Source organism: Panthera pardus, unplaced genomic scaffold (assembly GCF_024362965.1).
Source record: "Panthera pardus isolate Hobbes unplaced genomic scaffold, ASM2436296v1 HiC_scaffold_17, whole genome shotgun sequence".
NCBI classification, from domain to species: Eukaryota; Metazoa; Chordata; class Mammalia; order Carnivora; family Felidae; genus Panthera; species Panthera pardus.
The window spans coordinates 132,704,558-132,727,188 of NW_026526732.1; the positions used below are offsets into that span (position 1 = coordinate 132,704,558).

At 35.4% G+C, this 22,631-nt stretch overlaps 1 protein-coding gene across 3 annotated transcripts in view; it reads left to right on the forward strand.

Moving 5' to 3' along the window:
* GMDS (GDP-mannose 4,6-dehydratase) overlaps positions 1-22,631 on the forward strand; it is a 624,172-nt gene that overhangs the window by 280,381 nt on the left and 321,160 nt on the right. For all 3 annotated transcript variants that reach the window (XM_019419915.2, XM_019419914.2, XM_053904946.1), the window contains exons 5-6: positions 5,326-5,518; positions 6,393-6,497. In XM_019419915.2, the coding sequence (XP_019275460.1) occupies positions 5,326-5,518; positions 6,393-6,497 (298 nt within the window). The remainder of the gene's footprint in view (positions 1-5,325; positions 5,519-6,392; positions 6,498-22,631) is intronic.

Consider the following 22,631-nt stretch of genomic DNA (forward strand, 5'->3'; position numbering starts at 1 on the left):
GCTTTCATTGTGTCCTCACAGAGTGAGTCTCAGAAAGGCTGAGCACTGAGCACCATTCCAGGAATGGAGACCCAGATTTGCTGTTCCTGACTTTTAGTGTGACTTTTATCAAGTCATTCTCTGTGAACCTCAGAACTGGTTTCTGTTTTTCCTAGAATTGTTGTAAAGCTCCAACAAAAGCACTTTTGAATTGTAAAATGTCCTATAAATATATAGTGGTGGCACTATACTATAAGAAAACTACAGCCAGGAAGAGTGGTTGAGTGGTCTGCTCAAGAGCCCTGACATCCCCATCTTCTGAGATCCACTCAATGAACTATACCCTCAAATTGGAGCCACAGCTTTTTTTTTTTTTTTTTTTTTTGAGAACAAAATGACCCAATTCCAAGACCATTCAGTGGAAAAAGAATAGCCTTTTCAGCAAACAGTGCTGGGACTTGACATCGATGTGCAAACAACTACTTTGGACTTCTGGCTCACCACATACATAAAAATTAGCCAAAACTGATTGAAAATCTAAACATGAGAAATAAAACTATAAAACTCTTGGAATAAAACTAGAAGTAAGTCTTTATGCTCTTGAATTAAGCAAAGCATTCTAAGATATGACACCAAAGCACAAACACAAAAGAAAAATTAGATAAATTGGACTTTATGTTTCATAGGATACCATTAAGAAAGTGAAAGTGTTTGAATACCTTAAATTTACACAATGTTACATGTCAGTTACATATCAATAAAGCTGGGGAAAAAAGTGAAAAGACAATTACAATCCATGTATCTGGTAAGAGATTTTTGTCCAGAATATATAAAGAACTTTTATAACTCAATAATAAAAAAGATAAATAACCAAACTTAAAAATGGGCAAAAGATCTGAATAGACATCTCTGCAAATAACATGTACAAATGACCAATAGGCACATGAAAAGATGCTTAACATCATTAGTCATTAGGTAAATGCAAATCAAAACCACAGTGAGAAATTTGTGTGGAACCACGAAAGAATCCTAATAACCAAAGCAAAATCTTGAGAACAAAGCTAGAGGCACCATGATGCTTCCTGATTTCAAGAGGTACCATACTTCCTGATTACGAGCTGTCATATAAAGCTATTGTAACCAAAACAATATGGTATTGGCATAACAACAGATGCATAGATCATTTGAACAGAACCAAGACCCCTGAAATAAACCTATACATAGATGGTAACTAATTTATGATGAAAGAACCAAGAATATATAATGGGGAAAGGACAGTCTTCCTAATAAATAGCATTGGGAAAACTAGGCAGCCATATACAAAAGAATTAAACTGGACCACTATCTGACACCAAACACCAAAATTAAATAAAGACTTGAATGTAAGACCAGAAAGTATATAACGAGAAAAACAACAACAACAACAACAACGACACAGGTGGTAAGGTCCTTGACATTGGTACTGGTGATTATTTTTTGGATTTCACACCAAAAGCAAAGGCAACTAAAGCAAAAATAAAATAAGTCGGAATACATTAAACTGAAAAGCTTCTGCACAGCAATAGAAACCATCAATAGAATGGAAAGGCAACCTACTGAATGGGAGAAAATATTTACAAATCATATATCTGATAAGGGTCTAATATCCAAAATAAAGGCTTCAAACAACTCAATAGCAAAAAAAAAAAAAAATCTGATTTAAAAATGTGCAGATCTGAATAGACATTTTTCTAAAAAAAGACAGATGGCCAACACATACATGAAAAGGTGCTCAATATCATTAATCATCAGGGAAATGCAAATCAAAACCATAATGAGATATCATATTGTACCTGTTAGAATAGCTATTATCAAAAAGTCAAGAGAAAGCAAGTGTTGGTGAGGATGTGGAGAAAAGGGGACCCTTGTGCACTATTAGTGGGAATACAGGAATGTATTGGTGTAGCCACTGTGGAAAACAGCATGGAGTTTCCTTAAAAAATTAAAAATAGAACTACCATATGATCCAGCAATTCCTAAGGAAATTAAAACACTAATTGGAAAAGGTAGTTACATCCTCATGTTCATTGCAGCATTATTAACAGTAGCAAAGATATGGAAGCAACCTAAGTGTCCATCGATGGCTGAATGGATAAAGCAGATGTGGTGAATATATACAATGGAATATTGTATTAAGAAGGAAAGAAGGACATCCTGCTATTTGTGACAACATGCAAGAAACTTGAAGGCATTATGATAAGTGAAAAAGGCCAGACAGAGAGAGATAACTACTCATGATACTACTTTATGATCTCATGTGTATGTGGAATCTAAAAAAAAAGTAAAAGAGAAAACAAATACAGTCATAGATACAGAGAATAATTTGGTCATTGCCAGAGACAAGGGAGTGGGGTGGTGGACAGTGGATGAAATGGGTGAAGGTGGTCAAAATGTACAGACTTGCAATTGTAAAGTAAATAAGTCATGGTGATGTATAGTATGATGACTATAGTTAATAATGCTGTATTGTATCATTTGCAAGTTGCTAAGAGACTAGATCTTAAAAGTCATCATCAAAAATTTTGTAACTGTGTGTGGTGTTGGATGTTAACTAGACTTGTGGTCATTTCATGATATATGCATATATCAAATTATTGTACACCTGGAACTAAGATAATATTTTATGTCTATTATACCTTAATAAGAAAAAAACCCCACAGTGATATACAACTTCACACTCTCTAGGATGTCTACAATCAATAAGACAGACTATAATAAGTGTTGAGTAGACTGTGGAACAATTGGAACCCTTATTTAGTGCTGGTAAGAATGTGAAATGGTGCAGCCACTTTAGAAAATAATGTGGCAGTTCTTCAAAATGTTAAATGTTGTATGCAAATGACACTACTTCTAGGTACATGTCCAAGAGAAATGGAAATATGATATGTGAAAGCCAGTTATAAAAGGCCACATGTTATGATTCCATATATATGAAACATCCAGAATAGGTCACTGCATAGATTCAGGAAGCAGATTAGTGGCTGTGGGGGTGGGAAGGGAAGATGGGCAAGAGATTGCTAATGGGTATGGTGTTTCTTTAGGGGATGATGAACACATTCTGGAATTAGATGGCGGTGATGAGTGCATAATGCTGTGAATACTAAAAACCACTGAGTCGTAAGCTTTAACAGGGTCAATTTTATGGTATGTAAATTTTATTGTAATAAACTGTTACTTGAAAAGTGTAACCCCAAATTGTGCTTTCTTGCCTATGAAAGCTTGGGAGGAAACATACTTTTATCCTATTTAAAAAAAAAATTTGGGGCAGTGCCTGGGTGGCTTAGTCGGTTAAACGTCTGATTCCAGCTCAGGTCATGATCTCACGGTTCATGAGTTCGAGCCCCGTGTCAGGCTCTGTGCTGACAGCTCAGAGCCTGGAGCCTGCTTCAGATTCTGTGTCTCCCTCTCCTCTCTGCCCCGCCCCTGCTTGCACTCTGTCTCTCTGACCCTCGAAAATAAATAAACATGTAAAAAAAATTAATAAAAAAATAAAAATAAATTTTTTTAAGGGTTTATTTATTCTTGAGAGAGAAAGAACACAAGCAGGAGAGGGCCAGAGAGAGAGGGAGACACAGAATCTGAAGCAGGCTCCAGTCTCTGAGCTGTCAGCACAAGGCTGGATGTGGGGTTCGAAGTCACAAACTGTGTGAGATTATGACCTGAACCGTAGTTGGGTGTTTAACCAACTGAGCCACCCAGGCACCCCTACTCTTATCCTGTTTTATCTCATGTCTGCCATGTGAATTTTACTGACAGGCCTAGATGACATGCGTTTAGAGTCAGGTCTGTGGTCAGCAATCGCCCAAGTTCCCTAAAGACAGACTGCACAAGACTGCAGCTTGTGCCCAGGTGACACTCAGGACTGGCAGCAATGAGGGCCAGTAACCTCACTCACCTCAGCGAGGGGTTTTTCCAGGTGAAGATTGAGGTCATTCACCAGGCAGCAGGGAAGCATCTTTGTATTGTGCCCTGCTGTTACTGGCCTGCAAATAAACCAGTGACAAAGATTTTCATCATTACTGTTTGGGGACATTTTAATATTAGGTTAATTTATATTTATTGTGCTTAGAAATAATTTAAGAAAAATAATATATCAGTCACATTTATTTTTAAGAACCATCCTAAGGAAGCGCAAAATATTTGTTCCTTGAAACCCCTTTTTGGAAATCATTCAATTCTATACATTAGTACTTACTGTATTTAATGTGCCTCAAAATTAAAAGATTATGTATGCATGTGATATGCTAAAAATCTTGTATCTTAGTTAAAAATTAAAAAAATAAAACAATCTTTTAAAAAATCAACTGTGTCCAAAACACATATTCTCAAACTTCTCTGCATAAAAGTCAACTGGGATTGACTCATTATAAATGTGGATTTCCTAGGATTCTACCCCCAAGAGATTGGTTCATTCTGGATTTTTAGAAATACCACAGGTGATTCTGAGGAGCAAGGGTTTGCACTTTGAGAACCACAGCCATAGGGACTTCAGCCTAGAATTAGGAAGTAATATGTGTGTTTAAAGTGTTCTTCACTTTACCATGGATAATTAATAGATATTTCTTAAGATATTTTTCAGTCATTTGATGTTAGAATAGATCACATTCATACTCTTATTCTGCTATTAGAAAATATTTTTCCATGATTTTAAATTTATTTTTATTTATTTATTTATTTTTTAAATTTTTAATGTGTATTTATTTTTGAGAGAGAGAGAGAGAGAGAGATTGAGCACAAACAGGGGAGGGGCAGAGAGAGAGGGAGGCACAGAATTCAAAGCACGCTCCAGGCTCTGAGCTGTCAGCACAGAGCCCGACCCGGGGCTCGAACTCACGCACTATGAGATCATGACCTGTACTAAAGTTGGACACTCAACTGAGTGAGCCACCCAGGCACCCCTCTTTTTCTTTTTTTTAAATTTTAAATCCAAGTTAGTTAACATATAGTGTAATAATGATTTCAGGAATAGAATTTAGTAATTCATCTCTTACATATGACACCCAGTGCTCATCCCAACAAATGCCCTTCTTCCACCCAACACCCCACCAGGAACCCTCAGGTTGTTCTCTGTATTAAGAGTGTATTATGGTTTGTCTTCCTGTCTGTTTTTATCTTATTTTTGCTTCCCTTCCCCTATGTTCATCTGTCTTTTTCTTGAATTCCATATTTAGTGAAATTGTATGATTTTTTTTATAAGCATAACATTTCTAAGTAAGTGAAATTGTAAAATGTGTTTGTTTTACCACCGTCAGCATCTATGTTGCTGCTAAACATTAATGTAACACTGTCTTCACCTGCTATTTCCAGATTTCTTTTGACTTGGCTGAATATACTGCAGATGTTGATGGAGTTGGCACTTTGCGGCTTCTGGATGCAGTTAAGACCTGTGGCCTTATCAACTCTGTGAAGTTCTACCAAGCCTCAACTAGTGAACTTTATGGGAAAGTGCAAGAAATACCCCAGAAGGAGACAACTCCTTTTTATCCTCGGTCACCGTATGGTGAGAACGCATGGGTATAAACTTGTACATGTGCCATGTTCTTTTGGCATGGGCGTGCGTGTGCTTCTGCTTTAATTCTGTTCCTTTCTCTCATCTGAAGTCATTTGAGTGTGAGATTAACACTCAGATTGGACTAAGTGAGCAGACATTGAGAAGCATACCTTTATACACTGCTAACTACAAGTATTTGCTACCATTGCCTCCAGGGTGAAATTACCACTTCACTTCACCAATCCATGTTCATTCAGTCTTCCATACAGATCACTTTGAAAGGAAAATTAGGCCCACATGACTTTTTTTTTTACTAAACTGTTGTAAGATTTGCTGAAGTGATAGATTTCATTTCATGTTTTTTATTTTCCCAACAGAAGTTTCCCTGGGTTCAGATATTTAAAAACAAACGAACAAAAAAACCAGGTCTATTATATCTTATATATTTTTTAAAAAAGAGTATTCACGGAAGACTTTAGTGATAAAACTTCTAAGCATCTAGAATATTAAGATTCCTTTTTTTTTTTTTTTTTTTTACTTTCTAATTCCTTAAAACTAAGAAAATGGGAATAAGATCTTAGGTCAACTTGATATATTGCATACTATAGTTGAATCAGTTAGATTGTAGAAGACAGAACTGTGTCTATTACAAAAGTAAAAAATTCTTAAATATTTTCTTGTGCACATGATTAACTAGCAAAGGAACCTTTATTTTGTCTTTGGCTTTCATTCAAATTTTTTTCTATCTTAATGTAATATAAATTATAGTTTTTGCAAGTTGTTGCTTATTTAAAATGAGTGAAAATCACTGTCTTTTATAAGGAGACACCATCATTTATAATAATTACTGTCTTTTATTTCCTTTTAAAAAATTGTTCAACAGGGGCAGCAAAACTCTATGCCTATTGGATTGTGGTGAACTTCCGTGAGGCATATAATCTCTTTGCGGTGAATGGCATTCTCTTCAATCACGAGAGTCCTAGAAGAGGTCAGTAAATATGTTAATGGACAAGAGAATTTCAGACTTTTACAACAACTAAAAAAGTTGTATGTTATATTCTGTATGTGTACTGTGCAGACTGGGGAAAACTTCACATCTGCTTTTAACTACAATTGACCCTTGCACAACAAGGTTTTGAACTGTGCAGGTCTGCTTATACACAGATTTTTTACAGTACAGTACTGACAATGTGTTTTCTCTTATGACTTTATTAATAATATTTTCTTCTATCTAGCTAAGTTTATTGTAAGAATACAGTATATAATACGTATAACATACAAAATATGTGTCAATCAAATGTTTATGTTATTGGTAAGGCTTCTGGTCAACAGTAGGCTATTGGTAGTTAAGTTTAGGGGGAGTCAAAAGTTATGTGCATATTTTCTACTGCATGGAGGGTTACCATTCCTTACCTGTCTGCATTGTTCAAGGATCAACTATATTTTGAATGTCAGAAGTGGTAAATGAAAAAATACAAATCCAGACTTAATTATTTAGTAAGTTTGCTAGGTGTTTTATTCAACATGAAAACTGAACACTGTTCTAATTTTACCACTTTCATTGGTAGGTCTTCTCAAGCACATTTTCTTTCTTTTTTTCTTTTTTTCTTTTTTTAATGTTTATTTACTTTTGAGAGAGACAGAGACAGAATGCGAGTGGGTTAGGGGCAGAGAGAGAGGGAGACACAGATCTGAAGCAGGATCCAGGCTCTGAGCTGTCAGGACAGAGCCTGACATAGGGCTCAAACTCACGAGCTGTGAGATCATGACCTGAGCTGAAGCTGGCCGCTCAACCGACTGAGCCACCCAGGCACCCCACAAGCACATTTTTAACCTAAATATTAGGAAGTTTCAAAATGAATGGAAAGGAATAAGTAGTAAACTAATGGTTGTTTCTGGAAGTCACTCTTACTTGTGTAGACTCAACTTGTAGAATCCATATATTTTTTTACTTTGAGTCAATTAGATGTCAATATTCTTTCTTTACATTCCATTGAAATAGACATCCAGAAATTACCATGCTTCTAGAGTATATGTTAAAATAAATTTGAAATCAGTTCTTGTATTTAGAATCATTATCACTTTTTTTCAGAAAACCATATTTGTTTGTATTGCCTTGTTTGCTTCTCATAAGTTTCTGTTGAAACTGTTAGCAACATGCTGGCTTTTCCGTTGCAAATGTAAGGTTTTAAATAAGAAAATGTGTACTCTTATCATTATTTCTGATTTGCTGAAGCATGAGAAATCTTTATAAAACTTGTATACTCTTCACAAAATGATAATTGCCTGTACAATACAATTCTAGGAAGTTTTATGAAATTTCACTATCCTTTAGCCTTTTAGCTTGAGAATCATTGAGAAGTCCAGTCCTAATTTGTTTCATTCATGTCCACCAACTAGTAATGCTTATAACTTTTTCAGTGAAATTTTATGTGACTGTATAGCTACATAATTAACCTATAAGTCATGAGGAAAGAGTAAAGTGATAGATTTATAAAGGTATCTTTAGCATCAGTACATTTTTATTTTATAATTGCATAAGTTAAAAATTCCCATGATGGGCCATTAGAGCATAAGAACCCAATCTGTCATGTCTGTTGCTCCAAAAGAAAACAAAAAGCAGCCAGAAAAGTTTCTTTAATTAATTTTGTGGTTGTGGATATTCTTAGTAGAGGGAAAAGGAAAAGGAAGATCGTAGCTATCCTTGCTCACAGCATTTGGTGTGCGGGATGCTCAAGGCATCTGTTCAGTAAATGATAGTCCCTCCTCCCTCTTTCATCCTAAGTATGTTGATACCCATTGTTTGGGTTTTTGTGCTTTCCACCCCTCAACTTTTCCATCTGAAAAACAAAATAAATAAGTAAAAGTCAATTGTTTTGGATAGGTTAGGATAGGGAAAAGCATTCTTAGTTGCAGAATGAAAAGATACATTAAAATATAACTTTCCCTCAAAAAAATCCTCTATTTGCATATCTTATAATGAGAACTAATTTTTGTCTTTGTCAGTGTTAAACACTTTAAATTTTTTTTATTTTATTTACTTTTTTTTAACATTTATTTATTTTTGAGAGAGAGAAAGTATGTGTGAGTGAGTGGGGAAGGGGCAAAGAGAGGGAGACAGAGGATCTGAAGCAGGCTCCAAACTGTGAGCATAGTCGAGCCAAAATGTGGGGCTCAAATTCATGACCTGAGCTGAAATCAAATCTGCCGCCCAACTGACTGAGCTACCCAGGTGCCCTAAAAAATTTTACTTTAAAATTAATAACTTCTTTCTTCCCTTTCATTCCCTCTCACTGACTCCCAGCTCTGTCCTCAGGCCCACTAAAGCTCCTTCAGAAACATTTCAAGTGTCTTTATCCTTAAACATACAGAAAGGGTTATTCTATATGTAATATTCTACATCTAGGGCTTTTGTTAAATATTTGTTAAAAACTTGATCTTGTAATATACACATTCTGTTTTATTATATACCTGAAAATCAATATTTCATTTTTTATTTCATTTAATATCAAATAATGAAGAATTATAGGGGTATATGTAAAAATGATATAATACTTATTTGTTAAGATTTCTAATAGTTAATACTTAAAGCATTTTTTGAACTTGAAAATTAATTTTCATATTAACTTAGTCCTACAATACTATTATCATTTTCTCACAATTATTATTTTTATATATTTATTAACCTTTTCCAAGGAGATTCTTTGGAATCTACCATTAAGGAAGTCTTCTTCCTGTGTTTTATTTTTGAATCTTCAGCTTATAAAACAATACCTCTGTGCTAATAAAAATTCAATACATATTTTTAAATGCATGAATGAATAAATGAATGAATATCTCATGTTTTAGTAAAACTTTACTGAGTTGAAAGCTAGGCAGTCTAAATTAGAGAACAATAGGAATTTATGTAAAAGTTTTAAATAAATATTCTTTTACTTATTTCATGCATAAGGGTAACCAATTCTGAAGTAAAGATTAACCCTGACATACTTTAATAAATAGATAAAATTCATTTCTAATTAATAATCTTAGTCTGTATGCCTATAATTGCTATAGTACTTTAAGTTTGTTTTCTTACGTAGGTTTAGCATTTATACCTCAGTCCTCTTTTGCCCTGTTATCACAGTGATCAAATAAAATACTTTTTTTTTTTAATGTTTACTTATTTTGTTGAGAAAGAGTGTGCCAGGTGGGGAGGGGCAGAGAGAAAAGGAGACAGAATCCAAAGCAAGCTCAGTGCTGTCAGTTCAAAGACTGATATGGGGCCTGAAGCCAGGAACCATGAGACCATGATCTGAGCCTAAGTTGGACACTAAACTGACTGAGCCACCCAGGTACACAATACTCTTTTTTTAATGAAGTGGTAAACTTCAATCTAGTCCTAAGGTATATATCCCAAATGCCCAACTAGTAGCGCCCAGACTGATGCAGCCTTTTTGGGGTATGTGCTTTTTCTCTAATGAAGAATAATGACCAAGGCACCTTTTGACTACAGGAATAGTATTCTATGGGAATTTCTAACTTTAAAAAGTATGAATGAAGAATTTTTCAATATAAAGATATTCTAGACCAGAATTTGGCAAATAATGGTTCATGGGTCAAATCCAACCCACCAGCCTATTTTTATATATTAAAAAAAAAGCTTTATTGGAGCATAGCCATGTCCATTTGTTTGTATATTAATCTGTGGCTGCTTTCACAGTAGAGTCTGGTGGCCTGCAAAGCCTAAAATATTTGCTGTCTAGCCTTGTAAGAAAACATTTGCTGGCCCCACCTATAGAATAATTTGTTTCTCAACATCAAGAAACTTTCAGTTGGGTTTAATATTTCTCCCAAGGTAGCAAGATAATCTTACACAAAAGATTTCTTATAAATATTGAAGTCAAAGAGAATAAATAATTAACTCATCCATTAACAAAATTCTGAAGTGTTTGGGTCAGTTAGGGTTCTGTTATGCTTTATTGAAGCACTAAGGTGTGGAACAAAATAAACTAGTAACTGACTGAAGATCTGTAGCATAGCTCATTACAGCAGCCCTCCCTCCTGAGTTTGACACTTTTTCCATGATATTTTTGACGGGGTTATATGTCTTTTCTCTATTCCAAATACTTTGTAGTTTTCTTTTTAAGTGTACTTATTTTGCTTTGTTATGGAAAGATCACAATGCCTCTAAAGATAGTTGGGATCACCTGTGTTTGGCGTCGAATTAACAGTTGGAAATCATTGATGTAGAGAATGAAGCCAGTAATCAAAGACTTGGCCCCTGTTTCCCTCAGTCAGCCATGTAGTCACTCTTTCAATTAAGGCAAGATAGTTGATATGCTCATGCTTTAGGTATGCTTATTTTATAAAATAGAGGCACTTTAGTAATATGTAGTACAAATTAGTAATGAACAGTAGTTGAAATTCCATAAAGGCATGAAAATGTATGGTATGTATTGTATGCTGTGGGAATAACTACCATGTTTTATATGACAATATCCACAGATATTCATTAGGTGCTTTTATTCGTAAGCACTCAACTTTTTAAACTAAAAAAATGTACTATTCTCTTTTGAATTTAAGGGGTAGTTGCTTTATGAATAAATTGCAAAAAACAAGACATCTATCTGAAAACCTTTTTCCTCTCATGTTGTTTCTCCAAATTTGAAGTTCTCTTTTCCCTTTACATATCTCTATATATGTACATAAATACAGTGTTCAGTTTGCCACAAATGTGAATGTGACTATAGTGACATTCTTTTCTTTTGGAAATACAGATTTATATATTTTCTATTTAGGAAATAAAGGCTGGGTTTATTGTCTAGCACTATTAAATTTCTTTGAGGAAGGTGTCATGTACAAAAAATCTTTCAGCATTTGTTGCTAAGTGTTTTTGAAAGTTATATCAGTTAAGAAGACTGATGTCATAAAGCTATTAACTATATAAATTAAACTATGGAAAATATTGAGAAATTTTTAAATTACCTTAAAGTATTTCATGAATAAGGACATTAGAATTTCTTTTTCAATATATTGTTTATCAGTATAAGAGATTTTATAATCTCTTAAGTTTAAGATTATTCTATAAACCAGAACATTAAAACAAGGCTATTTGTAAAGCTAATGATAATATTTCTAGTTCTCATTGTTTATTAATTTAGAAATAAAGTAACAGGAATTCTTACTATTCATCACCTGGATAATTAAAACATTTTGCTAATTATATTTTATTCTTATATTAGCAGACTACTTTGTCATTTCACAAATAACAAATTTGCTGACCTTTAAATATTATAAATAACAATATATATGAAATAATATATTGAAAAAAACATATTTTACATGATCAAGAGTGAACAAAGAGAGATATCTTACCTTCTAGTTTCCAAAGATTAGAAAAGTCAAATGATTAAACTTGACTTGATTTCCTGACTTTAATAACTGTAGCCATCATGATTAAGAGTGAAATGCACATAATATTGAGCATTCATTGTTTGTGACTTTTCCATTTTCAGTATGAGTGTAGAAATAGTGTCTAATATCTTACAGCTAAGTAATGGTGTAGGTTTCTGAGAGACTTCCCACAGTCTATGTCCTTAAGGAGAAAGCCCACACTAGGAGTGTGTTCCATGAAAGTTCTCTGCTGTCTGGTATCAGCAGGTGGGGCTCAAGTGTCTGCTGGTTCACAATGGTGGGCCCATTGACTTTTGACCCTCAGTTGGATGCCACTGGTGTTACAGAAGGAGGTTAGTTTAGCAGTTCCAGTCTTTTTTTTTTTTTTTTTTAATGTTTATTTTGAGAGAGACAGAGAGAGAGAATGAATCCCAAGCAGGGTCTGCACTGACAGTGCAGAGCACAAAGTGGGGCTCGATCTTACAACTGTGAGATCATGACCTGTGCCAAAATCAAGAGGCAGACACTTAACCAACGGAGCCACCCAGGTGCCCCAAGAGTTCCAGTCTTTTTATGAGGATATTTTTCTTACGTTGACTCATCTTAATGTGTAGATCATTAGATCAGTCTGGACAATATAGTGACTACTACTTCCAGAATAAACTGAAGAAGTAAAGTTTGGCTATGTGAACCTACCTCATCACTATTAGTTTGCTAGCAATGAATCACATGCAGTGACTGCCTTCATCCCTTGGATACCTTTAGCCTGAGTAAGAAAGAAACCAGGGTCCATGTCAACAATATTATTTCTTCCATTTTATTCCCATTCTTTGTCTTCATTTTTTTTAAGTGTTTAAAACTGGAACATTTACTCAGTTCTACACAAATTAATATTTTTTTCTTAGGTCTTCTCCTTTTCTTTCTCCTTCCATGTTTGACCCCTAAATAATGCTGTCACCCACATATGGTGTATAACTGTGCTACCTTCTCTGTGACCATGGAGTCCTATAAAGAGACTCCATCATTGCCTTCTCCCTCCAGGAGCTCTTTAGTTTCTGGACTCCTGTTTTCTCTAGAATTCCAAGAAAGCCTAATAAATACCACGAAGAAATGCTGGGGCATTTATGTGCTTATTTTATTTTGTGTTTCTTAGTCGAGAGGAACTTTTTATCATTTCCCAGATGAAGGAATCAGAGTAGTTTGGCCACATCATCATCATCATCATCATCGTCAAGCATTATAATAGTGAAAAATATTACATCCATGAGGTGTTTTGTTGCATTTGACATTGTGATTTAATATCTAAAGGTACTTTTAGAGACATTTTAACTAACTTATTTAACTTACACATCTCTTTATTTGTATGTGGAAATTCATACACCTATTTTTTCTAACTCTTTAATTTAAAAGTGTATAATAACCCATTAAATAATATTCTTTATTTTAAAGACCTTTTAGGGAACAGTTGATATCCACTTTTATGTATTCTCCCCAAATACCCTCAGAATTTATGAGATGGGAAGGAATTTAAAGATCACCCCCTCCCATTGATTTCATCAATGAAGAAACTGGAGCAGCATGAGGTTGTGTTGTCCAAGGTGACAAAACTAACATGTGTCAACACTAAAGCTAGAGGTAATCCTGAAGAGAGAAATGACATAAGCATTGTTCATATTTGCAGAAATAGCATGTATATGAACTGTGAGTTGGAAGTGAGCAGATCAACTCCCATGCAGCAGAGCTGGTACTTATACTATGGAACGAAGCAAGCAGAGAAGTGGGAAATCTATCTCAATTGCTTTTATCTTTTTGTAAAAGACATTGATTGATTCAGTTAATGGAAATATAACCTTTCAGATATTTAGCATAATAATCATAATAAAACATTACTTTTATAATATTAAAATGTAAATATGCTATGAAGACAATGACTTATCTTGAATATCAGCAAAAAGTTGGCAATGAGAAGAAACAGAGCTAATACAAAATACGTTAAAAATCATGTGGCAATAAGAAGATATAAAGTACTTTGAATATACCTATAATTAAGAGTTTAAGACTACCACAAATGGATGGTGTACTACTACTGTTTAGATATCGAGCCATTTTTAGATGAGTGTAACACATTCCTCTAAATATGGGCTTCATAAGAAATCATATATATCAGTCTAAACACAGTATTCAACTGAAAGAATCTGACATTTTAAGGTTCATGAACTTGTGGTTTTGAGTTTTAGACTTGAGTTTTGTTTTGTTTTGTTTTTTTAGCTACCAAGTGTTTTGCTTTTTAAAATTCCTAACTATATTTATTGTTATAAATTCATCTTCATATGTTTAAGCTATAATTCCTGTAAAAATCAACTAATTAAGTCACAGTAAAATTTTGGATAATTTTCCCCTTCATTTTTTTCTAATGATTGCTCTTATTCATTGCTGGAAGATAGACTAATTCTCAAGGATTTTGGTTCTCAACTGGGAGGGAATGAGGATTGGAAGAGTGTGACTTTGCCCCTCAGAGGACTTGTGACAATATCTGGAGGTGTTTTTGGTTGTCACAACTGGAGGTGAGGGTAACAGCAGGAATGCTCCTTAATGTCTTACAATGCACAAGAAAACCCCAACAGCAAAGAATTATCCAGCCCCAAATGTCAGTGCTAAGGGTGAGGTAGCTGGCTCTAGAATTTCACCCTTGAAATGTTATCATCCTATCTAGATAAATATCATCTATAAGACTGGGATCTTCTTTTTCTTTACCTATCACTTTTATTTTTCAGTAAATCCTTCATGGAGCTTTAGCAAGCATTTACCTAAATACAGTAGAAAAAAAAAGAAAGAAAAGAAAACTTCTGATTGAATAAGTAGCTCCATGTGAAACCATTTAGGCCTTAAGTGTTCTGGTCTTCTATAGGTCAAATGCCAGTCAGGGAAACCCAGAGAACAGAATTGTTATTGCAGGGCTCTCCTAATCATTTTGGGCTGAATTCTTACTTTCGTGACCCACTGGTCTGCAGAACCACATCAAAGGTAGGACCTTGACGACCTTCCTTCCACCTCCAAAATAAATGAGCATATTTATCTTTTGTTGTAAGTTATAACAAGAACAAAGCTTTCCTTTGGGAATAAGCAATAGAGTCCATGTTCTGTCTTTGATATAAGACAATAACAAAAATGGATTCAAGATAATTTTTCAATGCATAGGATTACAGTAATATTAGTGTGAGATGTTCACTTTATTTGGGAATTTTCCTTTAAAATTATTTGAATTCATAGATAATTTTAGTACTTTAGAGATAATAGAATTCAGAATATCAATTAAATAACTTATTTTTATAATTAGAACTTATTTTTATTATTTCAACAGGCAGAAGCACTCATTTGTGTGTGTGTGTGTGTGTTTGTGTAAATAAAACAGTATTTTTAAAAATTACAAAGTTATTATTTGCCTGAGTAGCAATTTAGATCATATAGAACTATCAAGAAACAAGCAAACCAATATCTAACAACCCAGTATTTTATTTGTATTTCTGTCTGTTGAAGCTACCTTGTGGTTCTTTTAGATGGGCATCATAGCCTCAATGTATTGAAAGAAAATTTGGCCGCCCATTGCAACATCAGCAGATGAAGTAATCTCATGCTAGAGTTCAGCAGAGCATTAATGTGTTTTACACAATACCATTTTGTCTGTGTGTAAATGGTTAGATTGTTGGCAACTCACCTTGGACCCACCTGATTTTAGGTGGCCTTTCCGGTTGGGCACAAAGTGACATCATCTGGCTTACTATTACATTTGTAGACTGTGATACTTCACAGATGACATCTGCACTTGGAGATCACAGAGCTGTCTGCTAATATTATTCACTGTGGGGAGATGAGGTGTAATTGCTTAAACATGAAAGACTTTTGAAGCAATAGTTGTTCTAATTGAGGTGGTTGTTACCACTAAATAAAGTCAAGTCCTTCTCACCTACTGAGGTGAGACTTCTGAGACTGTTGAATTGATTTTTTTTAATGTTTTGTCATTTCTGTGACATTTACATTTGAAACCAAACGAACAACTGTCTGATCTCACATAGTGCAACTCCCACAGTATAAGCAGGCAGTGTACACAGTGGTTAAGAGTGCATTAAGCCACTCAGAGCCAGGCCTGGATGGAGTCAGCTTGGCTGCACTACTTTTTCAGACCTCCGTTTCCTCTTCTGTATTGCTAATGTGCCTGCCTAAAATGTGCACTGTGAGGGTCAATGAGGCAATATATGTTACCTACCTATGGGTCCAGTGTTAAGATAAAATAGGAGAGCATATGTGAAAAAGATTAATATAGTACCTGGTAGATTTTGAACATGTGTGTATTTCTTTTTCCTTCTTTATTTCCCTCTTACTGTATTTTTAGCACTGAACCTAGAGTATTTCTTTTTTCCTCCCCTTCTGAGGTAAGACTGTGTTGGAGCCAAACCAATTTGTGGGGTTCTAGTGGCTATTGGCATAAGACTAAGACAGTGTGAAATATAAATCCTGCAGGGCCTGCCAATTAGAGATGGTTTTGAACCACAAACAAAGTATATTAATGATGTTTACAGATGAGTTAGAGTAGTCAATTTATTTGCATGAATTGCAAAAAGAAAAAAAAATGTAGTATTGGAGAATCGCTGGAATCACAGGAAGGCCATTTTCAAATGAGATTCAGGCAGTTAAACCAGTGAACCTTTAAATTAGGGAAATCAAAAAAAGATGATGGATATGGAAGGAGTATGGTAAACATCAAACACATATGAAAGACCCTTGGGAAAATTAATGAAACCTTCTAGTATATTTTTAAATGATTCAGATATTTTTATTAATGTCCCTGTGAGAATGCTACATGAAATACAAAGTGCTGTTTTGTCAAAAAAAAATTATAAACAAGAATTTTTTTTTTTTTTTTTTTTTTACTTTTTGGCTATACTCGGAAAAAACACATCAGTACAATTATAATTTAAATTTCATTAATTATAAGATAAATTACAATTCTTTTCAGAATAGCATTTTCCCTCAAATTCAGTTTGAATCAAAGCTTTCTTTTTCACTATTAATTATGAATTTTGTTTTCCCTTTTAATTGGTTCAGGCTCGGGTAAGGATACAGAAGTATTCAACTGCTTCAATCCAGGTTCTATCACTTAGTTAATGAGCGACTTTTGGCAAGTTTCTCAGTCTTTCTGAGCCTCAGTTTTCTCATCTGTAAAATGGGGTAATATTAGTCTTCACTTATGGGGCATCTGGTTGGCTCAGACGGTTAAGTGTCTGACTTCAGCTTGGGTCATGATTTCATGGTTCACGGGTTTAAGCCCCATGTCAGGTTCTGTGCTGACAGGTCAGTTTATGACTTTGCGCCCCATGCCAGGCTCACTGCTGTCAGCACAGAGCCTGCTTCAGATCCTCTGTTTCCCTCTTTCTCTGCCTCTCCCCTGCTCATGCTTTCTCTTGCAAAAATAAAAAAATAAAAAGTGAAAAAATTAAGGAAATAATGTAAATAAAGTTATTAGCACATTATTATTATTATTACCACTACTACTAGTAATGTTGCATCTGGAGAAGGAGGGTCAATTTGTACCACCTCACAATCTAAAATGTGGGAATAACAAAAAAGAAATTAATTTTTTTTTTAACGTTTATTTACTTTTGAGACAGAGAGAGAGCATGAACAGGGGAGGGTCAGAGAGAGGGAGACACAGAATCTGAAACAGGCTCCAGGCTCTGAGCTGTCAGCACAGAGCCCGACGCGGGGCTCGAACTCACGGACCGCGAGATCACGACCTGAGCTGAAGTCGGCCGCTTAACCGACTGAGCCACCCAGGCGCCCCAACAAAAAGGAAGTTAATGAAGGGATAGACAACTTGTTTTTCCTGAGCAAGTATGGAAGTTAAGCTTTCAGAGCTTGGTAACTGGTAGTTAAGGTAGACAAGATGTGATAAAGTAATTTACAGAGCATTGAACATGAAGTATTGGTAAGAATAAGTTCTGAACTTCTGTTGTTTATGAAATGTTTAATTCCCAGAGTTCATTTGAAGACTGAACTCGGAGCAGAAAAGAGTTTTCTAGATAAAGGGTTTAAAATCTTACTTTCCTATGCTCACTTTTGCAGAAGAAAACTTGTGGTATAAGAAAAAAATGGTTGCAGGGATACCTGAGTGGCCCAGTTGGTTAAGCATCCGACTTTGGCTCAGGTCATGATCTTGCAGTTTCTGAGTTCTAGCCCCGCATCGGGCTCTGTGCTGACAGCTCAGAGCCTGGAGCCTGCTTTGGATTCTGTGTCTCCCCCTCTCTGTTCCCCTCCCATTCTCATGCTCTGTCTCTCTCTGTCTCTCAATAATATAATAAAACCTTAAAAGAAAAAAAGGAAAAAAAAGAAAATACTAGTTGCAAAGAAAGAGAAAGATCAAAGAGCCACATAGCACTCCAGATCCACAGTAAGCATTCTGGAAGCTCAGTGGAAGAACTGAAGCCTTGCATAAAAACCAGCTGATAATGACTCAGTGCTTAAAGACAGCATTTGGCCAGTGCATAAACCAATACTAAAACAGAATGATAAACTTGCGGGAACAAACCCAGCTGGACAGACCAGCCTGCAAGGGGCACAACAAAGAGAATCTGCCCAGAACAGAGCAGTTCCTTAGGTCAAGATCATTGTGTGTGTGTGTGTGTGTGTGTGTGTGTGTGTGTGTTGAGGGATGAGGAGGCATTGGACATTTTTACCAGAACCACTGAATATCTTTTATAGTTTGTTAAGTACTTATAAATACATTTATAATAAGTATAATCTAAATTTAGCCTAGACTAAGATTAAGAGTGGGATTGGCAACCCCTTAAAGCTGAGTCACTTAACTAGGTATGAGAAAGGAGATATGATGCAATGAGAAGGCAGCATCACTTTTTTTTTTTTTTTTTTTTTTTTTTTTTTTTGTAATGAGGAATTTTGTGACACTAGAGACTTTGGGATGCCAGGAATACTCCTTTGGGGCTCTCAGATTATGAACTGAGACCATGAGGTAGGAAGGGGCCATCTCCCTCACTTCCATGTAAAGCACAGTTCATTGAGGGAGAACATTTCCCTGTGGACCCTCAGGACCTGTGCAGCTCTGAATTCTCACAGGATCAGGAACCCATATGGCAACTCAAGTTCTCATGGAGGGTGCAGGTGATTGTGGTTCCTCCCTAAATTAATTTAATGCCAGGAGGGTGAGAACTTTAGATAACTGGTTTTGAGAATGTTTAAAATATCCCAGCAACTTCTAGAATTGTTGGAGATTCTGCAGGTAGGGGTACTGACTCAGCAAAAGTTGAACCCTAATGCTACTCTTAACCTCCTTTATAGTTCTAGACTCATGGAATTCTGGGGGGCATGCAGTTACCAAAACAAACTTAATAAATTGTTGGATCTTATTAGAGTTTGGGCTCAACCATTCTCAATGAATCCTTTTGCCATCTTCATACAGTCCTGGTTTAATGAACGCTTTTCAGTTATTGTTATATAGACATTCCTGGTCTGGACAGACCCTAATGATGAGTAAGGTAAAAATTCCTGGAGTGAGCAAAATTTATGTTCAATAAGGCTAATTTCTGCCAGAATAGGCAGGTCATTATAATAAAACTTTTTAAATATCTAGCATGTTTAAGATTTCTTAAAAGGTGCTAAAGCAGGATGCACATGAGAATAAGTAGCCCATAATGGGATGCAATTAAGGAAGTGAAAATACAATCTGATCACAAAGAAACACTTCCTGGCCATGAAAAAGGTAGGTATGCAGCATAATTTTGTCAATGGAATAGGGGAAGCCCCAGTGCCCACAAGATGTTAAAGAAGGCTGGGTTGAAGTACACAGGAAATGTCTCAACCCTGGCCCAGGTGCCTCTTAAAATCCTAACAATGAATTTGTACAAAAGGAGCAAAATTTCTTTTTAAGGAAGAGGAAGGAGTTTCTCAGAGGAGCACTGATTAATTTTATTAGAGGCAGACAAAACGAGTATTGTTAAGAACCTTAGTACTAATATATACCCATGTGGACAGCCATAGGACTGTACACTCTCAGAAGCCTATGATAACTATTTAATCTGAGGTGCTAGACATTTAGGAATGTTTTCTTAACCTGCAAACAAAGGGAAATATTCCTTATAGGGAGCAGGGGAATGAAATTATTTTTTAAAAATGAATGTAATCTATTGTTCTACACCCAGCACTATAATGAAAATTCATACCATATATGAAAAAAAATGACATGTGTACATCTCTTTAACAGAGAAATCGAACTTTGTAGACATAGCTGAATATCACTATGTCAATTAAATTTTGTGGTCATGAAAATGAAATTGCTATTCTAGAATAGACTTGGGGGTAGGGATTTCAGGAGTTGGGTGCTCCCCATGGGCTAGCTTTAGAATATGGCACTTCTGTCAGGAGGAAAGGCTCCTGGGGGTGGTTAATGTTCACTGTGAAGCCTTACTTAGTTAGCATCCATAGTGGCTGCCCTGCCACACACTCCTTTCCTCCAGCTGATGAGATGAACATGCCCTGTGGCCACTTCCTTCAAGGTCTTTGACACTAGCTTGATGTTTTTCGCATATTCCTATTTTCCTTGGTTGGATTCTAAGTGTGTCTAAGATCAGAATTTTTAAGCACAAATCATTCTTGAGAAGTATGGAGGGCTCCTGAGCTAATAGCTTGCATTTTTAAGAAGTTTTAACTTTTGAAACTATTAGTGATATTAATGATGATGATGGTAACATAGCAGTTAACACATAGCCCTTACCATGCACACAGTGCTGTGTTTTTCACATTTCTTTTAACTTCATAGTAAAGCTATGGTTATATCCATTTTATAATGGTTATATCCATTTTATAGGTGAGGAGACAGAAGTTTGGAGAGATTAAATTACTTTCTCATAGTAAGTGAAGTGTCCAAGATTTGAACCCAGGCAGCCTGACTCCAGAACCCCTACAATTATCCATTACGTTATGCTGACTTCTAAGATGGCCTGTCTCTTAAGCCATGCTTCATTTCCCAAATGAGCTTTATTCTAATCACATCAACTCCTTTTTTGACCCTCAAATTTTTCCTCAAGAGTTTTATTCCTATTTGACATTTTTGTTTCTTCTTGACTTTCCTGGTTTTCCTTATTTAGTTTTGCTAAACACTAAATTTAATTAGTGAAAATACGAAATGATGAAGCAAGATGTGGAAGCAAATTATTTTTCCTGAATTTTGTCCTGTAGTTTACATAGAAACTGGGGCAATATGAGACTAAGCTATCTTGAAACTGAGTGTATTAACTTTCAAAAACTATGTTGCATGGTTTTTAGTTTATAGAGACTATTAGGGAATCAATTATACTGATGAATGATAGCTACCCTCACTGTTTAGAATTCTTAATATTGTTTATACACTGTCAAATAATTTTTAAATTTGCTTTTTCACTGATGGCAACAATCTTTGTTTTTACAAACTGATGTGAAGAATATTGGGTTTTGCAGCTCACAGACATTCCTTTCATGAAAATCAAACAGGGGCCTCAAGAGCAGTATGTGCAGACTCGAAAATTCAAGGCAAGACTCCCTGGACAAAAAATAATAATAATAATAATTGTGTAACAGTTTATTTCCTTGCATATTATGGTTTAGGGTCAGCATGTCTTAAAATGTCTTCTATAACACCGATTATTAGGTTCTCCAAAGAAACAGAAAAAATACGAGATATCTATACCTATATGAGATGTACTGTAAGGAATTGGCTCATGATTATGGAAGCTGAGAAGTCCCATTATCTGATGTCAACAAGTTGGAGATCCAGATACAGTTCCAGTCTTAAGTCCAAAGGCCCTGGAATGGGGACTCACACTTGCAGTGTAAGGAGGAGAAGGCAGGGGAAGACAGATGCCTCAGCTCAAGCCCTCCAACAGAGAGGAGGAGTTCTCCTTTTATCCACCTTTTTGTTCTGTTCAGGCCTCTGAGGGATGGAATGAGGCCCACCAACGTTAAAGAGGGCAGTGTGCTTTGCTCAGGCTATAGATTCAATCAAATGCTAATCTTATGGGGAACACCCTCACAGACATACCCAGAAATAATGTTTAGCCAAATATGTGGGTACCCCTTGGCCTGGTCAAGTTGACTCAAAATTAATCATCGTACTGACTGAATGCTTTTTTTTTTTTTTTAATCATTACCTAAATTTCCAGAAAAAGGAATTTATTCTTCATTCTCTATGATAATCAGGAATAGTTTCTGTCTCTGCTCTGGTGTGCCTTAGATATGCTACTGTCATTTGTGTGACCATCAGACTCCCTGGGCCTTCAGCTGAGAACCCCAAATAGATCAGGAATATCAAGAAAGCATAGATAGTAGTAGCAGAGAGGGACTATGTAACAAATAAGAAAGTCATACTTTCCCCTCCTTGTGTTTTTCATTCCTTAGTATTACATATTTATTCCATGTCAACAATTAAGGTGGCATTTATTGACTGGTAACCAATACTTATAACTCATCTTTTATTTCTGATTACTCTTGCCCTTGGAGTCTGACCCTTCTTGAAAAATATTTCATAAACTGAAGTCCAAACCACGTATCAGCAACAGTTATTACAGAAGAAGAAATATTAGTTGCTTTCTTTGGGTGAAAAACTATCATTTGTACTCATTTGTTTTTTGGGGTACTGCATATCTTTACTTTTCTGTGATATAAGAGAATAACAGAAACAAAGTCATGACTACCAAGTAAGATT